This window comes from Panthera uncia (genome assembly GCF_023721935.1).
Source record: "Panthera uncia isolate 11264 chromosome B2 unlocalized genomic scaffold, Puncia_PCG_1.0 HiC_scaffold_24, whole genome shotgun sequence".
Lineage (NCBI taxonomy): Eukaryota > Metazoa > Chordata > Mammalia > Carnivora > Felidae > Panthera > Panthera uncia.
Genome location: NW_026057580.1, coordinates 85,349,882 through 85,372,489, shown reverse-complemented (window position 1 = coordinate 85,372,489; position 22,608 = coordinate 85,349,882). Strand labels below are relative to the sequence as shown.

The following is a 22,608-nucleotide window of genomic DNA, read 5'->3' as shown; positions in this document are numbered from 1 at the left end:
AAAAAGAAATGATGATGACAGCATAGCTACAGATATGCAAAACCTCCTGGTGCCAGACATGAAGGGTGGTTGGAGTGGAAAGAGACAGTAGTCTTAACTGACTGAGGTTAAACTACCTTGCCCTGTAGATTTTACAAACACACATGACCAGTTAAAGTACCGCCAAGGCACCTCCCATTCGCCCAAATGGGTGAAAGGATTTGACCTTTTATCAGCTTCATGGTAAGTCACCTCTGGTCACGATCCCTTCCAACCCGCTCCATATCATCCATGTAATAACAGAATATCGTACAATAAAATTAAGTTTTTGTAAAGCACAGACCAGACCTTAGGGGAGTCCTCATCTCAACTAACCTGACAGTACATCCTTTGCAGTCACCTTCTTTTTCTCGGAAATTCCATAACCCTATAGGTTTGCTGTCAAAGTATGTTTCTCCCATACAGCCAGTGAATGTAACCACGCGTACAGCATCGGCCTTCTGCAGAGAGAAGCATTATATTTGTTAGAGTTAGAATTTCACAAGAAGTCTTAGAGTACCCACGAGCGGCATTGGCAGCAAAATCTGGAGTACTTATTATCTGCTCTTTGTGATAGTCTTGGTTTGTACATATTCATCTTTAACCCTATTGTATCCTCACAGATCCTGGTTATTTTGTGCGAAGCCATTTTATCACCATTAGTAAATAAACACTTCCTAGCTTCCGGCTTCAGGTGAGCTACTTCTCTGCTTTGAGATTCCATTTTTTGTCTCTAAGATGGGATTCTTAGAATTCAACTGGGTAATTTATTCATGGTACCACATTCAGTGCCTGACACAGAGGAGGTATTTAATTAATGAGAGCATCCGTACACCACTAAGGAGACATCTTTCTAAAGATCTGGAGAAGGGGCACTCACTGACGACATGGAAGGGGAAGAAACAACTCACATAGAGATCACTTAGTGATAGTGCTGCCCCCAATTTTTCATTTCCTCCTATACCCAAGCAGGTTTCCAACTCCGGAGAATGAAGGGAAAGAGTGAATTTGTAAGAGAAGGGACCATATTGTGATTCTCTGCTAGTATACACAGCATAAAGCCTATTAGGGCTCAGTAAATATTTGTTAAATGACAACCCTAGTGTCATTTTCACAGGGAAAGGTCGTAAGCTTGATATATAACACAATCACAAAGGAGGGGAATGACCTGGTCTACTCTAATGAAACTTGGCTGTAATTTAAACAACGATTTCTTTTGGCACGGACACATTACAAATAAATTCTATATTCTGGTACCTATAACTTTAGAAACGCTTTGCCAAAGCTGACCCAAAATTATCTGAGTACTCTAGGGTTAAAAAGTGAATGGACATGTTTGGGTTTTAGAACACATGTAGGAAGATGATCCCTGAATAGATAACGTTTGTAGTTACAATTTTGGGTGAAACTCAACATGTACATCTTTCTCTTGCTGTGACTCAGTGGTGCACTGCCATGTAGAAAGAATGTTTATCACGGCCACTGACATTTACAAGTCAGAGCGGCCCTTGGAATTCTCTGTTATCAGTTGGAGTCTCTTTTAATTTTCCGGAGGTTGATTATCCTACTTGTGGATTCTATTTGCTTTTTGCTTTCCCTTCTTGCATCCTAAAAACTAGAGTTGGGATATTTTCCTGCTCCTTTGAATTTTCATTAGCATGTTGATTTAGTTACTTGTTTCCAGCTTTTGGTTCATATTCTGATGTGTTAGGAGCCTTGAAACTCTTGGCCAAATGATTAAGATTTTCTGCAGATATCATTTGTCTGTTTTCTTTTTCCCTGAAACTGGCATAAGAAAATTTATTTATGCCTAGTGACATCTGAATAACAATAAGAATTATTTAGGATGCAATTTAATGTGTGACTACCACACCTTAGGCATTTGTTGTAAATTTCATGCACATAATCTCTCACTATTCACTGTGGCAGTGAAACGTGGTGCCTAAGGATGGAGGCTTCTGTGGCTGCTAACCTGTGTTCCAATCCCAACTCTGCCTCTAACTGCTGTGTGACCTTGGTCGAGTCATTGAATTTCTCTCTGACTCCGATTCCTTAAATATAAAATGAGGAGGATATTATCTACCTTTTGGGGTTGCTGTGACAATTAAATAAGTTAATTCACGTAAATTCCTTATAATATTACTTAGCACAACAGGGCTTTAAAATGTTATAAAAATTTATTGTCATACCTTTCAATATGCAAGCAAGGTAGATATTTTAGCTCCCTTTTTCTAGTTGAGAAAACTGAAGGCCAAGGGGCTAAGTGACTTGCCCGTTAGAGGCGGAGAATCCAACTTGGATTTGATTTCAAAATGCATGGTTTTTATACTACTCTGTGCTCCCCCTATATTTATCTTTCTGGGGAGGAGAGAAAGTTGGCAACATGACTATATATTACTATGTGCCATATATATTTATATGCTGTTCTAAGAAATGAGGATGGTTTTAGTGTGTAGCTCTGGAATCCATTCCAATACTTTCGAGTCACATCTCATCCACGAAGCAAATAAAACAACCTCGCTCTCTATGAAGGTTGAGCTCTCATAAATTTGGGGTCACCCTGGCTTTTCACATTTTCTGACTAATCCCATCCCGGGACTATTCTGACAAGCCCAGGGTTATCCATTGTATTTGGTTGTGTTCTTGCATGTCACCGACACGTCGTTTTTCCATTTAATCAACATGAGCTTCTTTTAAAATGCAGGCACTTTGCAATTTCAAATGCACAAGGACCTGTCATGAAGCAATTATGAATATTAAGTGCAGTGCTCTATAAGAATGAGGGGAAGAGCAACTTGAAAACTTTAAAAATCCGACCATGATTTGGAAGCTTATGACTCCTGTGATATTTCCCAAGGTATTCATAAATCTTTTAATTAGATGGAAGTTTGAACTTTATAGCACTTCGTATCAATAAATCATAAGCTGATTCAGAAAAAGGGGTATATTGAAAACACACTTTGCTCTTGAGGCAACTGAAACAAGACTGTAAAGAAAACAGGTGCCACCGATAAGGGCAAAAGAACCGTTTAAGTAAATACGCATAGGCTTAAAAACATTGTGTTTCCAGACTGAATAGTCAGAGAAGAAGAAATTCCTACTCAAAATATATTTACGTTTTCATACACACATGAAGGAAAAAATAGTCAAGTTTTTGCAAAGCTTCATCATGCCTTCCCCTAGAGTCATCACGTCAGGTCTTATGTACAGAGATGAGATCAACAGAATGGGAAAGAGAATGCTACCTTCAGTTTCCCAGTCAAGCCACCAACGAACAGCATCGCGTTCGCATCCACATCAAGAATAGTATACCCTGGAGGAGACACCGCGTGGTATGTACTGGGCACAATGCTGGCTTTGGGTCCATCCAGGGCTCTCACAGAAATGGTCCCGTTCCTCCCAGTTCTTGAGGGGTCCGCGTTGAAAGGAAGTGAAAGAAAATACAGAAAATGGAATATGCATCACATTTACAGGAACTTCAGTTTTAAAAGGTATGAAACATAGGACTTGTTTTGGAATTTTCAAGAGATAACTGGGTGCTGAGCTTCAAAAGATCTGGATTCATTACACTGCAAGTCAAAACCAAGAGTCTGATCTTTGCTGGATGCTGACTGTCAGATTCAGCCAGGGACCAGTAAGCACATACCCTGACTCTGCACCTGGTAGTTGATATGAAATGACGCAGTGGCAATTAGCCGATGGAACTGCCACTGGTTAAATGGAAAACCTTTTTCCTGTTGCTTTCCAAAACACTTTACTATCTACCAACACATGCTATTTCAACAAGTTCATACTACTTTATTTAGCATTTTGTCTAATTTAATTCAGCAAGTGAACCCCAAATGAGCCACCCTTCTGCATTATACGCTCCATCGTTTCTCCTAAAATCCCTTATTGTATCTTGGATCCAAACTTGCTGAAGTAGAGTCTTCCTGGAATTGTGCATCTTTTATTGTTTGGCATATACCATCTTAACGCATACAGCATAATGTCTGCTCTTCAGAGTTGTGTATACAAATTGCATAGAAGAACTGTGCTTTTAAGTTCCGTTAATAGAATTCTGAAAGCTATTATTATTTTATTTCATTTTCTCAAGTGATTGGTGTCTATGACTTGTTAAATATGAAACACCGCTCTCTCTTCTAAGCGGCCACAACAGAACTTGAGTGTCTCTGTCTCTCCCTGCTGTCTCATTTAGGAAATCTTTTTCTCCCTGAGGGTGTAGTGTTGACTAAAGTACCCGGAAACAACAGAATGAATTTATCAAATAAGGTTCTTCTTCATCTTGCCAGATCTTACCAGTATCCCTTCTGATTGAAAAATTGACCTCTGTGAATATAAATATTCTTAAACTCATAGTACTTTATCTCTCCCCAACCATCACACATGCAAGCATACTATCTGCTTTCTCTCTCTCTCTACACACACGCATGCACGCACGCACACACACACACACACAACATACTGTCTGTCTGTCTCTCTCTCACACACACACACACACACACACACACACAACATACTGTCTGTCTCTCTCTCTCTCACACGCACACACACAACATACTGTCTGTCTGTCTCTCTCTCTCTCTCTCTCACACACACACACACACACACACACACACATACAACACAACACAACACAACACATTCTTTTACCAAAGATCTAAAAAGGAACTAAAAATATTTCTTCTCATTAGGTTTTAAGCTTTAATATGGAAACATTTAAGCATATGCAAACCCAGAGTAAAACTCTTTGTATCCATCATCTACATTCCAGGGTTGCTTTACCCAACTCTAGCCCCAGGCCCTTCACTCTACCTCTCAACTACTAGCTGCTCTGGGTTCAGTAGGTGTTGGGAATAAGGAAAAGGTGAGGACATGAGGGAAAAGGATTGAGGACAACAATGGGTTCTCTATGTTATCTATACACTGCTAGAAGTTAACTGAATTAAAGCTTTAAATACAGAATGAATCAATATCTTGTTACTTTCCATTTTAAGTAGTATGGGCCTGACATACTATATATTTGTGCCAGCATTTAGAAACTGCACCTGTCTGTAGGCAACGCTGCTGTGTAGAGTAGAAGAGGAGCTGAGCACTCGAAGACAGACGCCACTGGCAGCTTTCATGCTCTGGTTTGTACTGAACGAGGGCAAGTCCCAGGGGACTTCTTCTTCAGGGGAGAGAGTATGACCGATAGTATGATGGTATGGCTATGAGACAACCAGATGAACGGTCCAAAATGGACTGGTCACTCTGGTCAGTACCTTGAAGGTTTGTCAGTTGCTAACAGGGACTACGAGAGACCTGTTCACACACATATAGACATATACATTTACTACATAAAATTTGTATACATGCATACATAGCTACCTCCTTGAAATGGAAAAAGGAGTTTTCTTTTAAACTGGGAAAGTACGTCAAAATTCTGTCATTTAATTGTCTTAATCTTTATTAAGGTAGTTACCTTGATGCCTCAATACGGTACCAATATGAGTCATCAATGGTCAAATCTGGATACTCTACGCGTCCAACTCCGGATCCAACATCCCAGAGAAAGCTTACTTTGCCTTTACGCATTTCTATAGCCAGAAAGTCAATCTAGTCCAGAGAAACACAAAAATGATACATATCAGACATCTGAGGAGGCCAACAGCGTTCTTTTCAACAGGTGGTATTTACAGATATGTGAAATAATTATAAGTCTCACAATAAAAATTCTCAAATGATATGATTATTATGCATGATTAAGTAATATTTATTATTGTATCTTTAAGGCAACACGTGTGTCCTTACTGCTGAGGCATATGTGTTAATTTAACTAATTCTACTTTTCAAACAAGTCTTTTCTCCTTCTGATTCTTTTGGTAGAGACAAAAGAAAATATTTGGATGCAGAATTCATTGTTTTCACCAAGGATACTGACATATATATTTTTCTAAGTTTATTTATTTATTTTAGGAGAGAGGGAGTGGCAGAGAGAGGGAGAGAGAGAATCCCAATCAGGCTCTGTGCTGCCAGCATGGAGCCCAGTGTGGGGCTCGAACTCAGAAACCATGAGATTATGACATGAGCTGAAATCAAGAGCCGGACACTTAACTGACTGAGCCACCCTGGTGTCCCAGACACTGACATTTTTAAGGAGCTAACTATGATTTTTCACCTAAGGTGACGTAAAAGTTCTCACCTGAATGACAAGTATTGACTTATGCAATGACTGATTTGTTGAAAATTTTATTCATTTTGGAAGATCCCCATGCATACAAAGTTAAATGTCCAAATAAAAGGAATGAAAACTTTTCGGGTGAGATTTGTAGATATGACTTCTGTTTATTCAGGTTCAGTTATAAATTCAACATGAATCAAAAGAGTTTTCATCGGCAGGAAATGCGTACACAATTTGTCATTTTCTTTTTTTTTAAATTTTTTCTTTTTAACGTTTATTTATTTTTGAGACAGAGAGAGAAGAACATGAACGGGGGAGGGTCAGAGAGAGAGAGGGAGACACAGAATCTGAAACAGGCTCCAGGCTCTGAGCTGTCAGCACAGAGCCTGACGCGGGGCTCGAACTCACAGACTGAGAGATCATGACCTGAGCCGAAGTCGGATGCTCAACCGACTGAGCCACCCAGGCGCCCCCACAATTTGTCATTTTCATTTAACATGAAAGCTCATTGTAATTTCTTAGAGACTTGTTTTAAAAATTTTTTTAATGTTTATTTATTTTTGAAGGAGAGAGAGACAGAGCATGAGCAGGGAGGGGCAGAAAGAGAGAGGGAGACACAGAATTCTGAAGCAGAATCCAAACTGTCAGCACAGAGCCCGATGTGGGGCTCAAACCCACAAACCACCAGATCATGACCTGAGCTGAAGTCAGACACTCAACAGGCTGAGCCACCCAGGCGCCCCCATTAGAGACTTGTTTTTAAAGCTTTATTCCTATTAGTCCTTCTTCTTAAATAGGCAGATCTGAAAATATCATTCTAAATAAATGCTGGCATACTCACAAATGAAAGCAGATGTACCTAAACCCTGTAAAAAGTTTTCTTCATTTCATTTTCCTTCTAACTTAATTTGATACTTCAGAACTTTCATGACATAAGATTCTGAGGTTTTCAAATCTGAAAACCTAACACAATTTTGGGAGCATATTATTAGATTCTATACATTTTCCTTACTACTGGGATTAACCTCTGCCTATTCACACATACAGGAGACTGAAGAAGCTGGATATTGAACTTACAAATTTGGCACTTCCAAGATAAAAAAGGAGGTTGTCGGCCACAGCTGTCTTTACGTTGACAACGATATTATTGTAGCTTCCCTTCTTGATTTCCGGCTTGTATGTTCGAATGCAGTCACCCCCGGAAGACACAGATACTTTGATCTTCAAGAAAAACAGGCACAAAGAACCAAGACTAAATCTCTCAGAAAGTGTGAAGTACCTCCCAAACAACTACAAAACCATCATCATCCCTTCTTTGAAGTTATTTTTCTACCATCAAATAGAATCATTAAATGCCCATATGTGGACACCATTATACTCATTAATGAGGGCGCGGAAGCCAGCTTCCCGGGGAGATTTGGACAATGAGCTGTTCACAGCCCATATCATGTTAGTGTGCTACTGTTTTTTGAAGCATCCAAGTAACAAATTCTTACCTTCATACCTTTCTCCTTTATGAATGTGGGGACATTTTCCAGAGGTGATTTTATATGAAGCTAATGATAATGATCTTCATTAGGGTTGTTGAGTGAAATTTTACAGTTCAAATTTCAGTGATTTTCATATCACTTTAGTAGGACATCATTTTTCTTTTAGTTTTCGAGAGGAAATTACCTACCCTCTCCTGTTCTTACAGTTGGGAGAGGCCAACTAGATTTTGTTCTAGATGTTCTAACAATACGAAGAATATTAATCATGCCACTCAGAACATACATTTGAGAAAAAATTATACATTTTTATTAAGTAAATGAAACGGAAATAATTTTCCAGGAAATGAATAATTTGCCAGGAAATGAAACGGAAATAATTTTCAATGGCTATTCCTACTAATGTATTTAACAGCTCCTTTTTCTTTTGACGAGTACTTTAAAAATTACTATAAATTGCTAAGAAAGGAATTCCTACATGAACGGAACTGAAACTGCTCAGGCCGATTCTTACTCACATTTAGGGAGCCTTTCTTCAGTCACAAATAACACTAGTTGATTATGTGACTTAATTTCCTTCGGTTCAGGTGTACCCTCAAATGGCATTTTCAGGATGGCAATGGAGTTGCAGGGACTCGGGAAGAAACTGCAACTTTGCTCCATGGCAGTGCTCCAAGTAGGAAGCAGAGACAAGGAAGGGTGTAGACCTTTCCTTGCCACTGATTTAAATGCTCAGCTTCCAGAAGCCTCTTGGTTCTCACTAGCAGTGACTATTCTCATTCCTTCTAGCACTTGGTGCTACTCAAACAGTTTTTGCACTTGGGAGAAAACCAGCTAGCTTTATTGCTCCCCTCACAAATGCCAGTCTCCATGTCATGGTGACACGGGAAGCAGCTCCAAAAGTCTAGAGAAAGGGCATAGGCAGCACCAGGACCCCTCCCCAAGTGTGGTATAGACAACACTGAAGAGGTGCTGGATGAAAAATTGGGTACATTTTCAAAAGAAAGCCAAGGAGAGATTTTTTGGTTCTGATGAATATGTAAATTCATATGTGTTTGAGAACTTCTGGGGACATAGCAGATCGGTTGCATTTCCTATAGACTCCGTGTAAGTCATGTATTTGTATATTATTGTTTGCTCACCTAATCTGATAACCAAATTGCATCCATCATCTGCACGTCTGCAGAGAAATCAAGTGCTGGAAAGGTACAGGGCTCAGCCTAATGGAGCTCTGTGTGGTGACCCGGGGCTTGAATAACCTCAAAGCCTGTTGCTTAGATGGTTTTCCTTGTCCTTGCCTTCCTCCTAAGGGGAGGGGGTAGTCTGCAACACTGGTACCCAGAATGTTTGCTCTGTGTTCTGGGGGGAGATACAGTCTTCCTGCTAAGTGTAGTTTCCTATCAGGAAGTTTGTTCTTTGCTCCACAAATGATGGGATTTTCCTTCTACATAAGGTGCGAAGAGTAGGTAAATGAAAAAGACTTGAGAAAAACAGAACTAGGAAACATGCAACTTTAACTCTGGATGTTAATACTATGGAGCAGACATGCCGTGAAGGTTGGCAGAGGGTGCTACCTGATGGGGTAGCAGCTATACCAAGGGTTGTCCAAGGGCTTAGAGAGAAAAAGTATAAAGCACGAGAAGGATAATACGGTAGAGGGCAGGCAGGAGAAATGCAGCCTTCAGATGTTTTAATGTTTAGGAAAAGGTGCAGGATATCATGAGTATTTGAAGACCCTGGCACCAAGCAAATCCAATATCTAAAGCAGGGTATACGCATCACTGACATAATAAGATAGTCAAAGAGAAGAAATCAAGGTCTACCGGGAATTCGTGAGTGGAGCTGAACAGCAGATTGAATGATCTTCGGCAGGAAATCATAACCAAATTCCTAGTGGGGCTGGATTAGTAATCAAAAGTAACTGGGTGTGTGGTCTGTCTTACCTTTATTTCTCAAATGCTTCCTAGTTTGGGCCACTGAGCCACATTATGGCTAGTTTAATCACAAGTAACTTATTTTTGTTCACAGAATCCAATGTAATCATACTACTTGCTTGCTGTTTAGAGAAGAAATGCCTGAATGTGGGTGGAATACACGACAGTTTGGTCACAGGATTGGTTTCTGTGCTTGGTTAGGTATACCTGGGGGAAATGATAGGGGATTGCATGACTGGTGTGTTGAAAAGGGGATTATCAAAGTGTAGACTACAGAGCACCAGTGCTGAAGCCTAAGTGAACTGTGGAAGTTCTGAGAACGGAGAGTCTAAGGGAGTAGACATTTTAAAACTCAGGGTATTTACTATTGCTAGGAGTTATAGTTAATCTCCTTTATGCCATAGTATAAATATCTAAAAATATGGTTCTCTGAACAAAATGATGGTGTTATGCCCCAGATGCCAGCAATTGATCTCGTAAAGTAATCTATTGCTCAACTCTTACACATTTATATAAAAATCCCTCTGGATTTTCTGTTTTCTGCCTTATGGTTTTGAATATATCCTCAGTATCTGAAAAATTCAGGCAGCCCAAACAGTTGGTAACCAGTCCATAGCTACTAAGCTCTCCTTTTAACTTCGTTGTGTTTTGATTTCCAGTAATAGAGACCTCTTTAACAAATCTAAACAAAGTAAATCAAAATACAGTATTTATAAATTTCTCTAGAAGTTGCTAGGACATATGCCTTTCATAAGAAGGGAGAAGTTTCTGAAACACAAACATTTCTTAGAATGTTCGGGTCTATCAATTATTCTTCTTTCTAATATGAACCCTTCCTAAGACTTCTAAACAAAAACCACTAAACATCAGATACCTCCAAGGCATTTCTCATACAACATTACTAATGAATCATTATGAACTCAATTAAACATTATTGAGGATCCCATTATTATGTCTATTGGATTTTCACTGCATTATGTTCATCCAGTAACTAGGTCATTCATTTAAAAAGAGTATCAGCTACTCAATTTCAGAGCCAACAAACCAAAGAAAGATACTCTATTTTTATTTAAAAAATTTTAAAATGTTTATTTACTTTTGAGAATGAGAGAGCACAAGCGGGGGAGGGATAGAGAGAGGGAGACACAGAATCTGAAGTGGGCTCTAAGCTCTGAGGTGTCAGCACAGAGCCCTACGCAGGGCTGGAACTCACAAACTGTGAGATCCTAACCTGAGCTGAAATTGGACACTTAACCGACTGAACCACCCAGGTGCCCCAAGAAACCTACCTTAAAATACATATCTTTAATTTCTTGGTCATGTTGAGTATGTATCAGGGCCACATTGAGACACTCGTGCCAGGTTACGAATATATTTACAAATTACAAATATTGAAGATTTCATCTTCAATAGGCACAAAACTCACTTGAAAAAAATTTGGCTTGCTTCTGTATTTCTAACATCTTATTAAAAAAATAAGACACTTTGCTATAACTTCCATTTCCAAACGTGACTGAAAATTTCCTTGAAAGGCATGGACAATGGTTAATTCTTGTAGCATTTCTTTATAACTTTCAATTTGTATCTTGAGACATGTTTTATATACTTAACATGCCACAATTTTATCTTTTTCCTCTGGGGGTGGGGTGGGGAGGGTAGGAGAAAACACAACTGATGACTATATGGCATATTTTTAGATTTCTTTATAAGAAGAAATAATAAAAATGTCTGGATTTGCCCACATGATGACTTAAAAAATGTGGCTAAGTGTGTGATTCACAAGAGAATATTTATTATTTTTGCTTCTTTAAATTAACATTGAAAAATACAGGAGTGATATCTCAATCTCTCTGTTTCTCTTGTTACTACCACCTGCTACAGGTGAGACTCTTATTAAAATGGCCTTCTTTCTAGTATTCTCTCATTTACACCCCAAGCTACTTCCGGATTCATATTCAAAAAAGCACAGCTCTGATAATATTACATTTCATGTTCGAGAACTTTCAGCTTTTCCTCACCAATGAGGTTTATCTCAGGTATAACTGTGTCTAAACAAAACTTCTCCCCTTACCAGCCAAGGCCAACAAGAGCTGGTCTCCGCTGACCTTTCCTGTTTAATGTTCACTCTACTAATAATCCCGGCAAACGAGACCACTCTCTCATGAAATGACCCCGAAACTTCCTTCTCTCTCTGCCTTGCTCATCCTCAGAATACTCTGCTTCCTTACCCTCCCCTCCCGCATCCAGCACTACCCCACTCAAGGCCTGGCTCAAATTCTTTTCTATGGAAAATCTGGTCCCTACCAGAGGGGATCTTCCTTTCCAGAACTTTATCCCCCTTCCCATTGCTCACGTACAGTAGCACACTATTTGGCATTATCTTAGAGTTATTTACCTATATATCTTATTTTTTCTATGGTGTTATAAACTTTGTACATAAAAGTAGCCTTGAGCATAGGAGATGCTTTTTCTACATTGGCTTAATCTTAGTGAAAACCACAAACCTCAGACTATCATCTGACTTCTTTTCACTTTGTGCTTCATATATATCATACTCATGTGGCATCATACTGCCTACATGGTTTTCATATTGTAGCTCAATATGTATCTTCTCAACCCTGGCTGCTGCTTTCACTTTGAGCTTATGTGCATCATCTTGACTAATTTTTTGTCATTTTCTAAATTTCTCTTTAAATTTTTTAACGTTTATTTATTTTTGAGAGAGACCCCATGCGTGTGGGAGGGGCAGAGAGAGAGGGAAACACAGAATCTGAAGCAGGTTCCAGGCTCTGAGCTGTTAGCAAAGAGCCCGGCGTGGTGCTCAAACCCACAAACCGAGAGATCATGACCTGAGCCGAAGTTGGCCACTTAACCGACTGAGTCCCCCAGGCACCCCTAAATTTCTCTTTAGTCAGCATGAATCCCTTTTTAAAGTGCACCTTGAACTTATTATCTTAGCCTTGTTTAGAGGTATCAGCAATGTAAAATGATATACCGTTACTTGGGCATCATATTATTGGTCCACTACTAAAAAATATATAAATTGATGAGTTAAGAAAAGGCATTTTCTGGTCCTTTTAGCTTCAAAGTTGTTCAGAAAAATGGAACTTTCAAGATGGAAGACTTAGGTATCTAAAAAGATTTGAGTATAAACATGACAACACAAAAACTGTTATTTTTTTCTTGCATTTCTAGAGTTGTCATGGGATGAATTTACTAGTCTAGATAAAGTTTCACATTGGCACTTAATAATTCTACCCTGGTTCAACAGATTACTATCTTCTAGAAAGTTCTGTTTTTTTCCTGATAGTTTTCTAATTAGGTTAATAAAGAGCAAAATTTTGATACAACTGAGGTATTCTCCATTCTTAATTCAAAAAAAACCTGCAGAAATTATAACCAAAATAATTTTTGTTGTCACTTGTACTCAGACAAAAAATATAGAAAATAGTGGTTCTTCATTGCTATTTATTATTCTATGTACTCTTGTTCATTCCTTCCTGATACAGCCCCACTGATTGGCCTTTTTTGCCTTCATCAAAAGCAAGGAACTCTCATTCATGTCTTTTTAACATACAATCTTGCTATTTGTGCTACTCTATTCAAATACTGATAAAATATAACAAAATTCCCATTTCTTTAAAAAAAAATTTAAGTTTATCTATCTGAGAGGGAGAGAGACAGCGCAAGCACAAGTGGGGGAGGGGCAGAGAGAGAAGAGAGAGAGGGAATCCCACGCAGGCTCTGCATCATTAGTACAAGCTTGATGTGGGGCTCAAACTCACAAACTGCGAGATCATGACCTGAGCTAAAGTCAAACACTTAACCCACTGAGCAACTCAGGTGCCCCACAAAATTCCCATTTCTAAAACAGTAACTAGCGATTATTCATCCTATGAGATGTATTTTGAAATCTATGGAAAAAAAATCTAACCTTTTATCCTCCTCCCCCACCCTTAAAACAGTGTCAAGTTAAAGGAAAACAAACAGATTATTCAACAGGATACACTGGGAGAAGTTATTCACTCTGGGAGTAATACAAAAAAAAATTACAATCAATTACTGATATTGAAAGTAAAAAGCTTACAGAATTGGCTTGTTTCCGGGCTTGGTTTATCAGTTCCTTTATCTCAGAGATGTTTTTCTTTAGGTTATCCTCAAGTTCCTTGATGGGTTTGAGTTTATCTATTAGACGATCAGCTTCTTGTTCTAGATTTTTCACAGTGGCATCTGCATCTGCAACTGCATAGACCAAGATTCGTGCACACACCACACACACACACACACACACACACACACACACACACACACACACACAGAAATGAAAATAGTAGTATGCTCAATTAAATAATTGAAAGGATTTCATCTTATCCACATAACAAAGCAGGGCCATGACTGTTGAAGCACAGTTTGTGATGGCAAATGGGAATATTCCAGGTGGAACTCAAGCAGGTCAAAGCAGAAATGTTAGAGATAGAGGACCAATGCTTTGGCTTTGTGATCAAGGTGAAAGTTAGCATTGAAGGTAGAGAATACGAGGAACTCAATTCGATGATTAATTTCTAGCGTCAGCCAAAAATCTAACCTTTATGGAATAGAATTTCAGTTATGGAATCAAGGAAATGAAAGTGTTTTAAAATGTCATCTCATCTGTCCAAGCCAGAACTGTATTTAAATCAGAGTTCTCACACAAAATTGGTTTTTTTTCTTTTTCTCTCTGTCGTTCTTTGTACATCTTAAAGAGAGAAGCTATCAAAATGTCTTCTGAAAACATTGCAATGTTCAACAACCCTCAGACTGAAGGCCTATGTTAAACTTTAATTAAATCTTTCATGCTGCAGTTCATTTTCGTTTTGAAGAATAATTGATTATCCTAATCTCTGTATTAGGTTGAACCATATTAAACTGTCATTTTGATAGGTTAAAAAAGGTTGAATATCGACAATTTGAAAAGGGGTTTTAACCCTCAAATAATTGAAGTTTATCACTGATCCAGAGACTTTCTGCATGTGCTTTTTGTAGGAGGGTAAATGACCCATGGAAACCGATTAGTCAATATCTAGGATGCTGGCAGTCTTACCCAAACCATGTCACTTATTATCTGATTGAGCACGTATTGTTCTGCTTTCTGTCATTGTGACCATGATGAAAAAGTGAAACTACTTAAGGACCAAGGCTGTGCACCCTGCTCGGCTATGAACGATGTACTCTCTGGTGGCCAATGGACCACTGAGAGCTAATCCTCAGGAATGAATCAAACGTGCTCAAAAGGAAGGAAATTATTATTTCTAAACTAGGTTTTGAATTAAGTATTTTGAACTCATTCATAAATATGAACAACATTGTGACTGATGTTTAAAAAGGACATAGGTCTGTTATTAATTTTAATAGAGTTGCTACATCAAAGCCTGAAATGCAGGTTACTGGCATCAAAGCCCTTGTTATATAATTGCATATTCAACAGAGGCACAGTTACTACTTTGTATTGTATACTTTTAATAAGCCATTTGCCCATGTTTTCTTTCCTTTAATTCTCCAATATTACTCTGATTTTCTACAAATTACTCTAGAATTGAGAAAAATGGCTTAGATTTGGATTCATGGGAAAAAGGAAAAGGGTAAAGCAAAGGATACTTAAGGTTCGTCCAAGAAATGATTCTTTTCTTTGGAGCTTCCAGATTCTAATCAAATGTTTCTAAATGAAACTTGAATTTCCCCACCTCTCTCATTCCCCTCACCCCATCTTCTGAAGCAGATTAAGTCTTTTGGAAATTATCTTCTTGATGGTTTTAAAAATAAATAATCTGTAATAGTGAGTCTGATACTTTCTTGTATAGTTTTTAAAAACTTCTGACTTTCTTCCATAATTATTTCTTTTTTTTTTTTTTTAACGTTTTTTATTTATTTTTGGGACAGAGAGAGACAGAGCATGAACGGGGGAGGGGCAGAGAGAGAGGGAGACACAGAATCGGAAACAGGCTCCAGGCTCCGAGCCATCAGCCCAGAGCCTGACGCGGGGCTCGAACTCACGGACCGCGAGATCGTGACCTGGCTGAAGTCGGACGCTTAACCGACTGCGCCACCCAGGCGCCCCTCTTCCATAATTATTTCAGCATATAGATTTTAAAATCACCTTTGAAGATAGATTATGATTATGTTTTTCTAGAAAATTATCTATCTCTATTAGGCTCTAAAATTCATCAGCATAGAGTTTTGACAAGTACTCTCTTATGTGTTAAATTCCCACCCCCCCTCCCGTACTTTGTTATAGTTTCTTTAGAACTTTGCCTATCTGTGCTTTATCATTCTTGATCAAGCCTGTCAACAATTTAAAATGTTTTATCTTAACATTCCTAAAGATCTACCTCTTGTATTTATCAAGTATATTATTTTTCTCTTTTAATTCACCATTTTTTTCATCTTCTTTCTTTTAATTTTATTTTGTCTAATTTATAGGGTTGATTACCTAAGATGTTCATTTCACTGCTTGTTTAGTGAGGTGATCACACTCATTTTCCACTGAGGACAGCCTTGGTCATATTTCCCAGGTTTTGATATGTTGGATTGTATGTTATTTCCTATTCTGCGGTTTTATTTCTGACTTTGAGTTTAAGCTATGAGATGTTTAAGAGAGAATATTATTATATCCCGATAATTTCTCATTTAATAAGATCTAATTCTATTAATTTTATTAGGGGCTTCTCCAAGGATAATTCTCTAGAAGTTGAGAATAATTATTCATTAGGAGGGGGGAATGTGAGCCTCAGGGGAGAAAAGCAATGACAACAACATATATCTGATCTATTTTAATCCTGCTGCAAGGAAGTCATTTGAACTTCAGTGGTGGAATCTGTGTCATGAGAGGCATCACAATTTAGCTCAATCTGTGGAAGAATTCTGTTTTCCACCTTTCTGTTGGTATCATACAGATATTTCACTAATTTCTATAACACAATTGAAAATACTTAGTATCAAATACATCCACATGCTAACTTTTTGTAAAGGAATATGTCCTTTTTTTAATGTTATCTAGCGTCAATGCTGTGACACTGGAAAGCATAGCCATATAATGTTAAAGCAATACCCAAACACACTAACACGCAAAGCTGAAGCTTTTGCAATAGGCAATCAAGCATGAAGTTGTTAAAAGCATGCAAGTAAACATATACATACTGATTTCTGCAGGTAATTTCATATGGAAGCAAAACAAAAAGAAATTAGAAAATTCATGAGGAAATATTTTTAGAGATATTACAAAGCAGTGATGATCAAAAAATGGTACTTGTCACAAGTCGTCCTAATAACAAATGCACCCTATTTTAAGTCAAACAAGTGTTATCAAATAAAAATTCACAGATACGTGTCAGTTAGCAGGCTATTGTTCTGAAAGATAGAAAACAGACCCAGTTTAATTAATATCACAGATAACTATCTCTAGATAGAGGGTAGGATCAAAGAGTTAGAGATAAATACTATGAAAAGGCCATATCAGATGAGAATCAATCTGAAGTGGAATGAAATGATCTCTTAAATTTTAAAATAAGTAAAAGAGAATGATATTTACTTTAAAACTAATTTTCATTCTTTTTTGAGTGTGTGTGTGCGGGGACATTGTGATTTGGTATGCATTAGAACCATTTATTCAGCTGGCAATGATGTTAAAAAACAGCACCCGAATTAGAGAACATGTAACATCAGTAACTGTGTTTTCGTTATTGCACGGATGAAACATTTTGACACCCAGTGAAAATGTTGGTGTATAAATAGAGGGCTTGTCTCTTGAGAGTATCAAGTACAAAAAACCAGGCATCTCTTTTGGTGAAATCACAGAGTGAGATAATGTTCTATCACTTCACAGAATGGAAAAAAGAATATAAAAATATCCTAGTGTTTATTGACTACAGTTTAATAATTTAAATTATCATTATATTAAGTTCTACCACATTTTCTCAGCAAAATCCTTACGAACTTGACATAATTTAATGCAATACACAAAAGATGTGAAGAAAGATTCTTGATAAAGTACACAAATACTTAAATTTCCTGAAAATATTAACTAGAATTTAAATAATGAAATATTAATATTTTGTCATTTTAATGCATTTCAGGCCGATCTCATTTTAATATCTTGTTATACAGGTCTGCTAGTAAGTGTAGTCCTTGGCCTCTATGTTCCAAGGAACTTCACCAACTTGGGGGATATAATTTCCCAAGCACAACTGTGTTTTCAGTTACACTGAAGGATTAAAAATGTATTTGGCCAAAAAAAGAACCAAAAAGTATTTGGCATCCCTATACCAAAAATCATGCAGACTTTGAGAAGTTTAATTTCCTCTGGACTGGGCAAAATGTGGATGAAGAAAGCACTATGCAGAGCCTGGGGACTTGGGTTCTAGTTCTGGAGCCACAGACGCTCCATTCTGGAGCCCAGTCTATGAGGAGAGCAGACAACATCACCGTGGGGTCTCCACCAGCTCTAAGAGTTATGAGGCTAGGGTACTTTTATAGCGTGAAGAAACAAATGACAGGATCAAAGTGAAAAAGGAGATCTTACTGTTCTTCGAAGGATCTTTTACCACAGCATTTGTTTTGGCTATGCTGTCTGCCAGTTGATTGTAATTTTTCTTCAGGCCGTCAAGGTCCTGGTGGAGATCTTTAATCCGTGCCAGCACATGTTTTGCTGTGTCGTTGGCTTGTCTCGCTTTGTCCTTAACACCTTGCAGTTTAGCGGCTGTGTCTGCCAGCAGAAGAAGGTGTAAGGAGCAAAACAAAGGGTGTGGGGTTGGTGGCTTACTCCACGCTTGTCAAAGGGAGAAGGTGGCTTGCCGACCTCAGGGACACACACACAAAGGGAAAGGCTGAACTTTGTCTCATTAGGTTATAGCAAATGAAATAAATTTTTAGCTAAATTAAATTTTCTCAGGGACCTTTGCTACGCATATTTGATTAGCTCTTCCGATAGCAGAGTTATTATTCTAAATGTTCATCGTATAAGGGTACATTGTGATTTGCTGCTGAACTTATTAGACAGAGAAATTTATCCATGAGTCAGAGTTTCATCTGCACATTCAGAAGGGGGAATGGTGAATGTACTTCAACTTAAAGGTAGAGAGAGCTTCTCAGTTCTTTTAGACCATGTGTTTATGTATTTACATTTATTTTTAGCATCGGAAATTTTCTATAAATGTCCTTGCTACTGAAGGACACGACATGCGATCCTGGAAAGTTAGGTTTTTTTAATGTTAAAAAAGTAAAAACAATGAATATTTCCTGTATTATATAAATGTATGCAATTGTTTCCTTGATCATAATTTGTGTAAAAAACATACACTGAAGAAATAGATGACAACTAGTATGTGTAGATTAGTGGTTAAGACCACAGGCTCCAAGAGCCCCTGGGTGACTAAGTTGGTTAAGCATCCAGCTCTTGATCTCAGCTCAGGTCATAATCTCATGGTTCCTGAGTTCAAGCCCCACGTCAGGCTCTGTACTGGCAGTGCAGAGCCTGCTTGGGATTCTCTCTCTCTCCCTCTCTCTACCCCTCCCCGACTTGTGTGTACTCTCTCTCTCTCTCAAAATAAATAAATAAACTTTAAAGGAAAAAGAAAAAAAAAGACTACAGGCTCTGAAGCTAAGCTGTGGGGTTCAAATCTCATATATACCACTTTTAACAAGGGCCTTCAGTAGCTTATTTGTTTCTTAAGTTCCACATACGAGTGAAATCATACGATATTTGTCTTTCTCTGACTTATCTGCTTAGCATAATACCGTGTGTCAGTTTGTCACCTAAAAAGTGTGGATAATACTTGTTCACTTTATAGGATTAGTATGAGGATCGCAAACACTTAACAAGTATATTGGATAAGCACTCAAGAAATCTTAGCACACTTTGTTATTGTTCTTTCATGATATGAAAAATATAAAGGAGAGTGCTTTTAGGAACTAATACCAAACAGCAACGTGAAGTACTTACAATAGGTGGGAAGATATTACAGACAGGGTTCCATCATTAATGTTTGAAAGCTGAAACATTTAAGGACTGATCTTCGCGAAGACAGATGTGCTGATGGTTGCCAGAGGGGAAGTTGGTGGGGAGGATGAGCAAAATGGGTGAAGGGTAGTGGGAGGTCTCCCCTTATGTCATGAATAAGTCATAGAAATAAATACACAGTATAAGGGATATAGTCAATGCTCCTGTAACAGCGTTGTATCAGAAAAGACGGTAGCTACACTTGTGGTAGCATAACCTATAGAGGAGTTGAATCACTATGTTGTACACTTGAAAATAATGTAATGATATGCATCAACTATACTCAAAAAAAAAATGATGTGCAGAAAGGCTCTCACCTGTTACTGTAGGTACTATAATTATCTGCTGCAGCTTTTCAAGAACAGTACTCGTGTGGTTTTATTTTTTCTCATTAATATAAGATTACAAATAATATTATTTCTAATAATAATAGTCTTATTAGGAATAAGATTTCCCGGGCCGACACATGGAAGAACAGTATAATCACAACATGGCTCTATTTTCTTTTTTTGCAACATATACCTATGGCTGTCAGCCAGGGTAATAAAGCATAAGACATACCACAGTGTGAAGTATACTTTAATCTCTCATTCTCGCAAAGAAGAATTCATAAGCAAGAAAACCAATATCTAAGTTCCTGACAACAGTCCAAGTGCAGTGTCAGAAAAAATGGTAAACGTTAGAACATTCTTTAAAAGTTCAGGTCAACTGAAGGGCGCCTGGGTGGCTCAGTCGGTTGAGCGTCTGACTTCGGCTCAGGCCATGATCTCACGGTTTGTGAGTTCAAGCCCCACGTCAGGCTCTGTGCTGACAGCTCGGAGCCTGGAGCCTGCTTTGGATTCTGTGTCTCCCCCTCTCTCTCTGCTCTTCCCTTGCTCGTGCTGTCTCTATCTCTCATAAACAAATAAACTTAAAAACAATTAAAAAAGAAGTTCAGGTCAACTGACGCTGTGTGAGGTGTATGGAATGCTTACCATCGGGAATGGCTGACGACTTTGCCAAGGTGTCATTCAAAGCTCTCAGGAGATCTCCATTTTTAACATCTGCATTTTCTAATCGGGTTATTAAGCCATTCAGATAATCATCATTTTCTGTGGGTAGAAAACAACAAAAAAGATGAAATAATTTTAATCATCTTTGAGTTTATACATCTCTGATCTGGATATATCATTTCAAATTATTTTAATATAAAGCTTATAAAAGGCAGGAGAATTAACTTAATTCTTTTAATTAATTGGCATCTATCAATACATATATTTCAGATCATAATATAAAAGAATGTGTTTATGAAATAACCATTTCACTCTCCAACGTGTTTTACAATCATGTTTTTTTCTTGGTATCTGATCTTTCTCTGACTTAATTTGATGGTTTTCTATGGAGAAAAAACTTCAAAAGAATCAATCTTTTATTGCATTCATAATGATGCCCTCTTGACATCATCCCATGAATATAATTATTTTCAAAATTTCATTACCAAAATGGATCATTTGGATTGGCTTTTAAAAATCTCAAATAGTTATTATTGTTAAGTAGAATCTCCCAACTTCAGTAAATATCACATTAATATTTATTTGAAAGAGAAATACAAATCATAGGAATGAAAGAACTTCTAGTACATTTCTGATAAATTGGCATTTCCAATAGAGAAAATAATATTTTATAAACTGCTCTCAAATAGGCTTTCTATAGGTTTTTTCTTGCTACCTTAGCATGATTGCTTTAACATTAAACAAAAAAACCCCCACTTATTGGAGATAATTTAATATTACAAATGTACATTTTTCAGCTTCTTTCCACTAGTTTTTAACATTGTCCAAACTTTGGCTTAGTTTGTATTATAATAGCAACTAAGAGGTTCAGAGTTTGAGTGTAACAATATAAAGGATAAAGTTATGGAATCTTTTAGGAAAAAGAAAATAAAGATCCAATTTGCTGATTGAACAACATAAGTTTCGAAGCTTTGCTTAAATACACATCAATTTGCAAATATATCTTAAGACTGAATCTAAAAAAAAATTCAAAAAATGAAAAAAAGAAGACTGAATCTGTCTTGTTTTTTCTCTAAGCATCATTTATTAGTGAACAGTGTAATTGAATAAATGAAAGATATGAAATTCTGGGCTTCCTTTAATACTTTTTACCTCTCTGAATGGATAAAGCAGATCATTTCTTAAAAAAAATTTTTTTTACATAGTTTTTTATGCCATAATTTTTTTTCCCTGGTGAGATGCATGCTAATCGTTTCAAATAGCTCTACAGAAATGTAAAATGTAAATAAAAGGCAGAGTCCTCAATTAAAGAGGAACACTGAGAAAGGACCAGGGAAGAGGGAGTCCCCTCCTGGCCTGGACTGGCAGAGACATTCGGTGACAGCAATGACCGGCCGTCTGTGTGTATGTGTATATGACACAGTAACTTCAAGATATATGTGCTATTAGCATCTCCGACTTACAAATGAGGAAATGGAGGCTTAGAGAATTTATGTAAATTTCCTAAATTTGCATGATTAGTAAATGGCAGGGAATTCAAACCCACGTGGTCTTATTCCAGAAATTGTGCTTTTCATGGCCACAGTGTGCTAGGGATTGGTAATCAAAGCCGGGATCCGCAGGGCATGCTAGGTGGTGGCGTTCTTCCCCACCCACACTGGCCTCCCTTCCTTTCACCTCAGCTCTCTTCTCATTTTCATCCTTTGTTGCCTTAAAAAATTGGCCCCAGTTAAAGAAATCTCATGAGCCTCTCACAAACACTATGTACAGAATCAACTTGGAATATTAGAGAAGATTAGCCATGCCTACGTGCGAAAGGACAGGCAGATGTACAAAGTGTTCCACATTTTTACAAATAGAAATAATTACCAAATTAAAGTAAAGCACCTAAGATTAGCGCATACAAAGGAAGAGTAAGATATCATTTCTCATTTATCAGGTTGGGAAAAGTTAAATGTCTGATAATACCAAGTGGTTGCAAGAG

At 37.7% G+C, this 22,608-nt stretch overlaps 1 protein-coding gene across 1 annotated transcript in view; it reads right to left on the bottom strand.

Moving 5' to 3' along the window:
* Positions 1–22,608, bottom strand: part of LAMA2 (laminin subunit alpha 2) — a 613,971-nt gene that overhangs the window by 65,217 nt on the left and 526,146 nt on the right. The window contains exons 42-49 of the mRNA XM_049652971.1: positions 20,607–20,723; positions 18,157–18,339; positions 16,776–16,781; positions 13,690–13,844; positions 7,259–7,402; positions 5,483–5,616; positions 3,264–3,423; positions 355–479 (exon numbers count right to left, since the gene is read on the bottom strand). Of these exons, the coding sequence (XP_049508928.1) occupies positions 355–479; positions 3,264–3,423; positions 5,483–5,616; positions 7,259–7,402; positions 13,690–13,844; positions 16,776–16,781; positions 18,157–18,339; positions 20,607–20,723 (1,024 nt within the window). The remainder of the gene's footprint in view (positions 1–354; positions 480–3,263; positions 3,424–5,482; positions 5,617–7,258; positions 7,403–13,689; positions 13,845–16,775; positions 16,782–18,156; positions 18,340–20,606; positions 20,724–22,608) is intronic.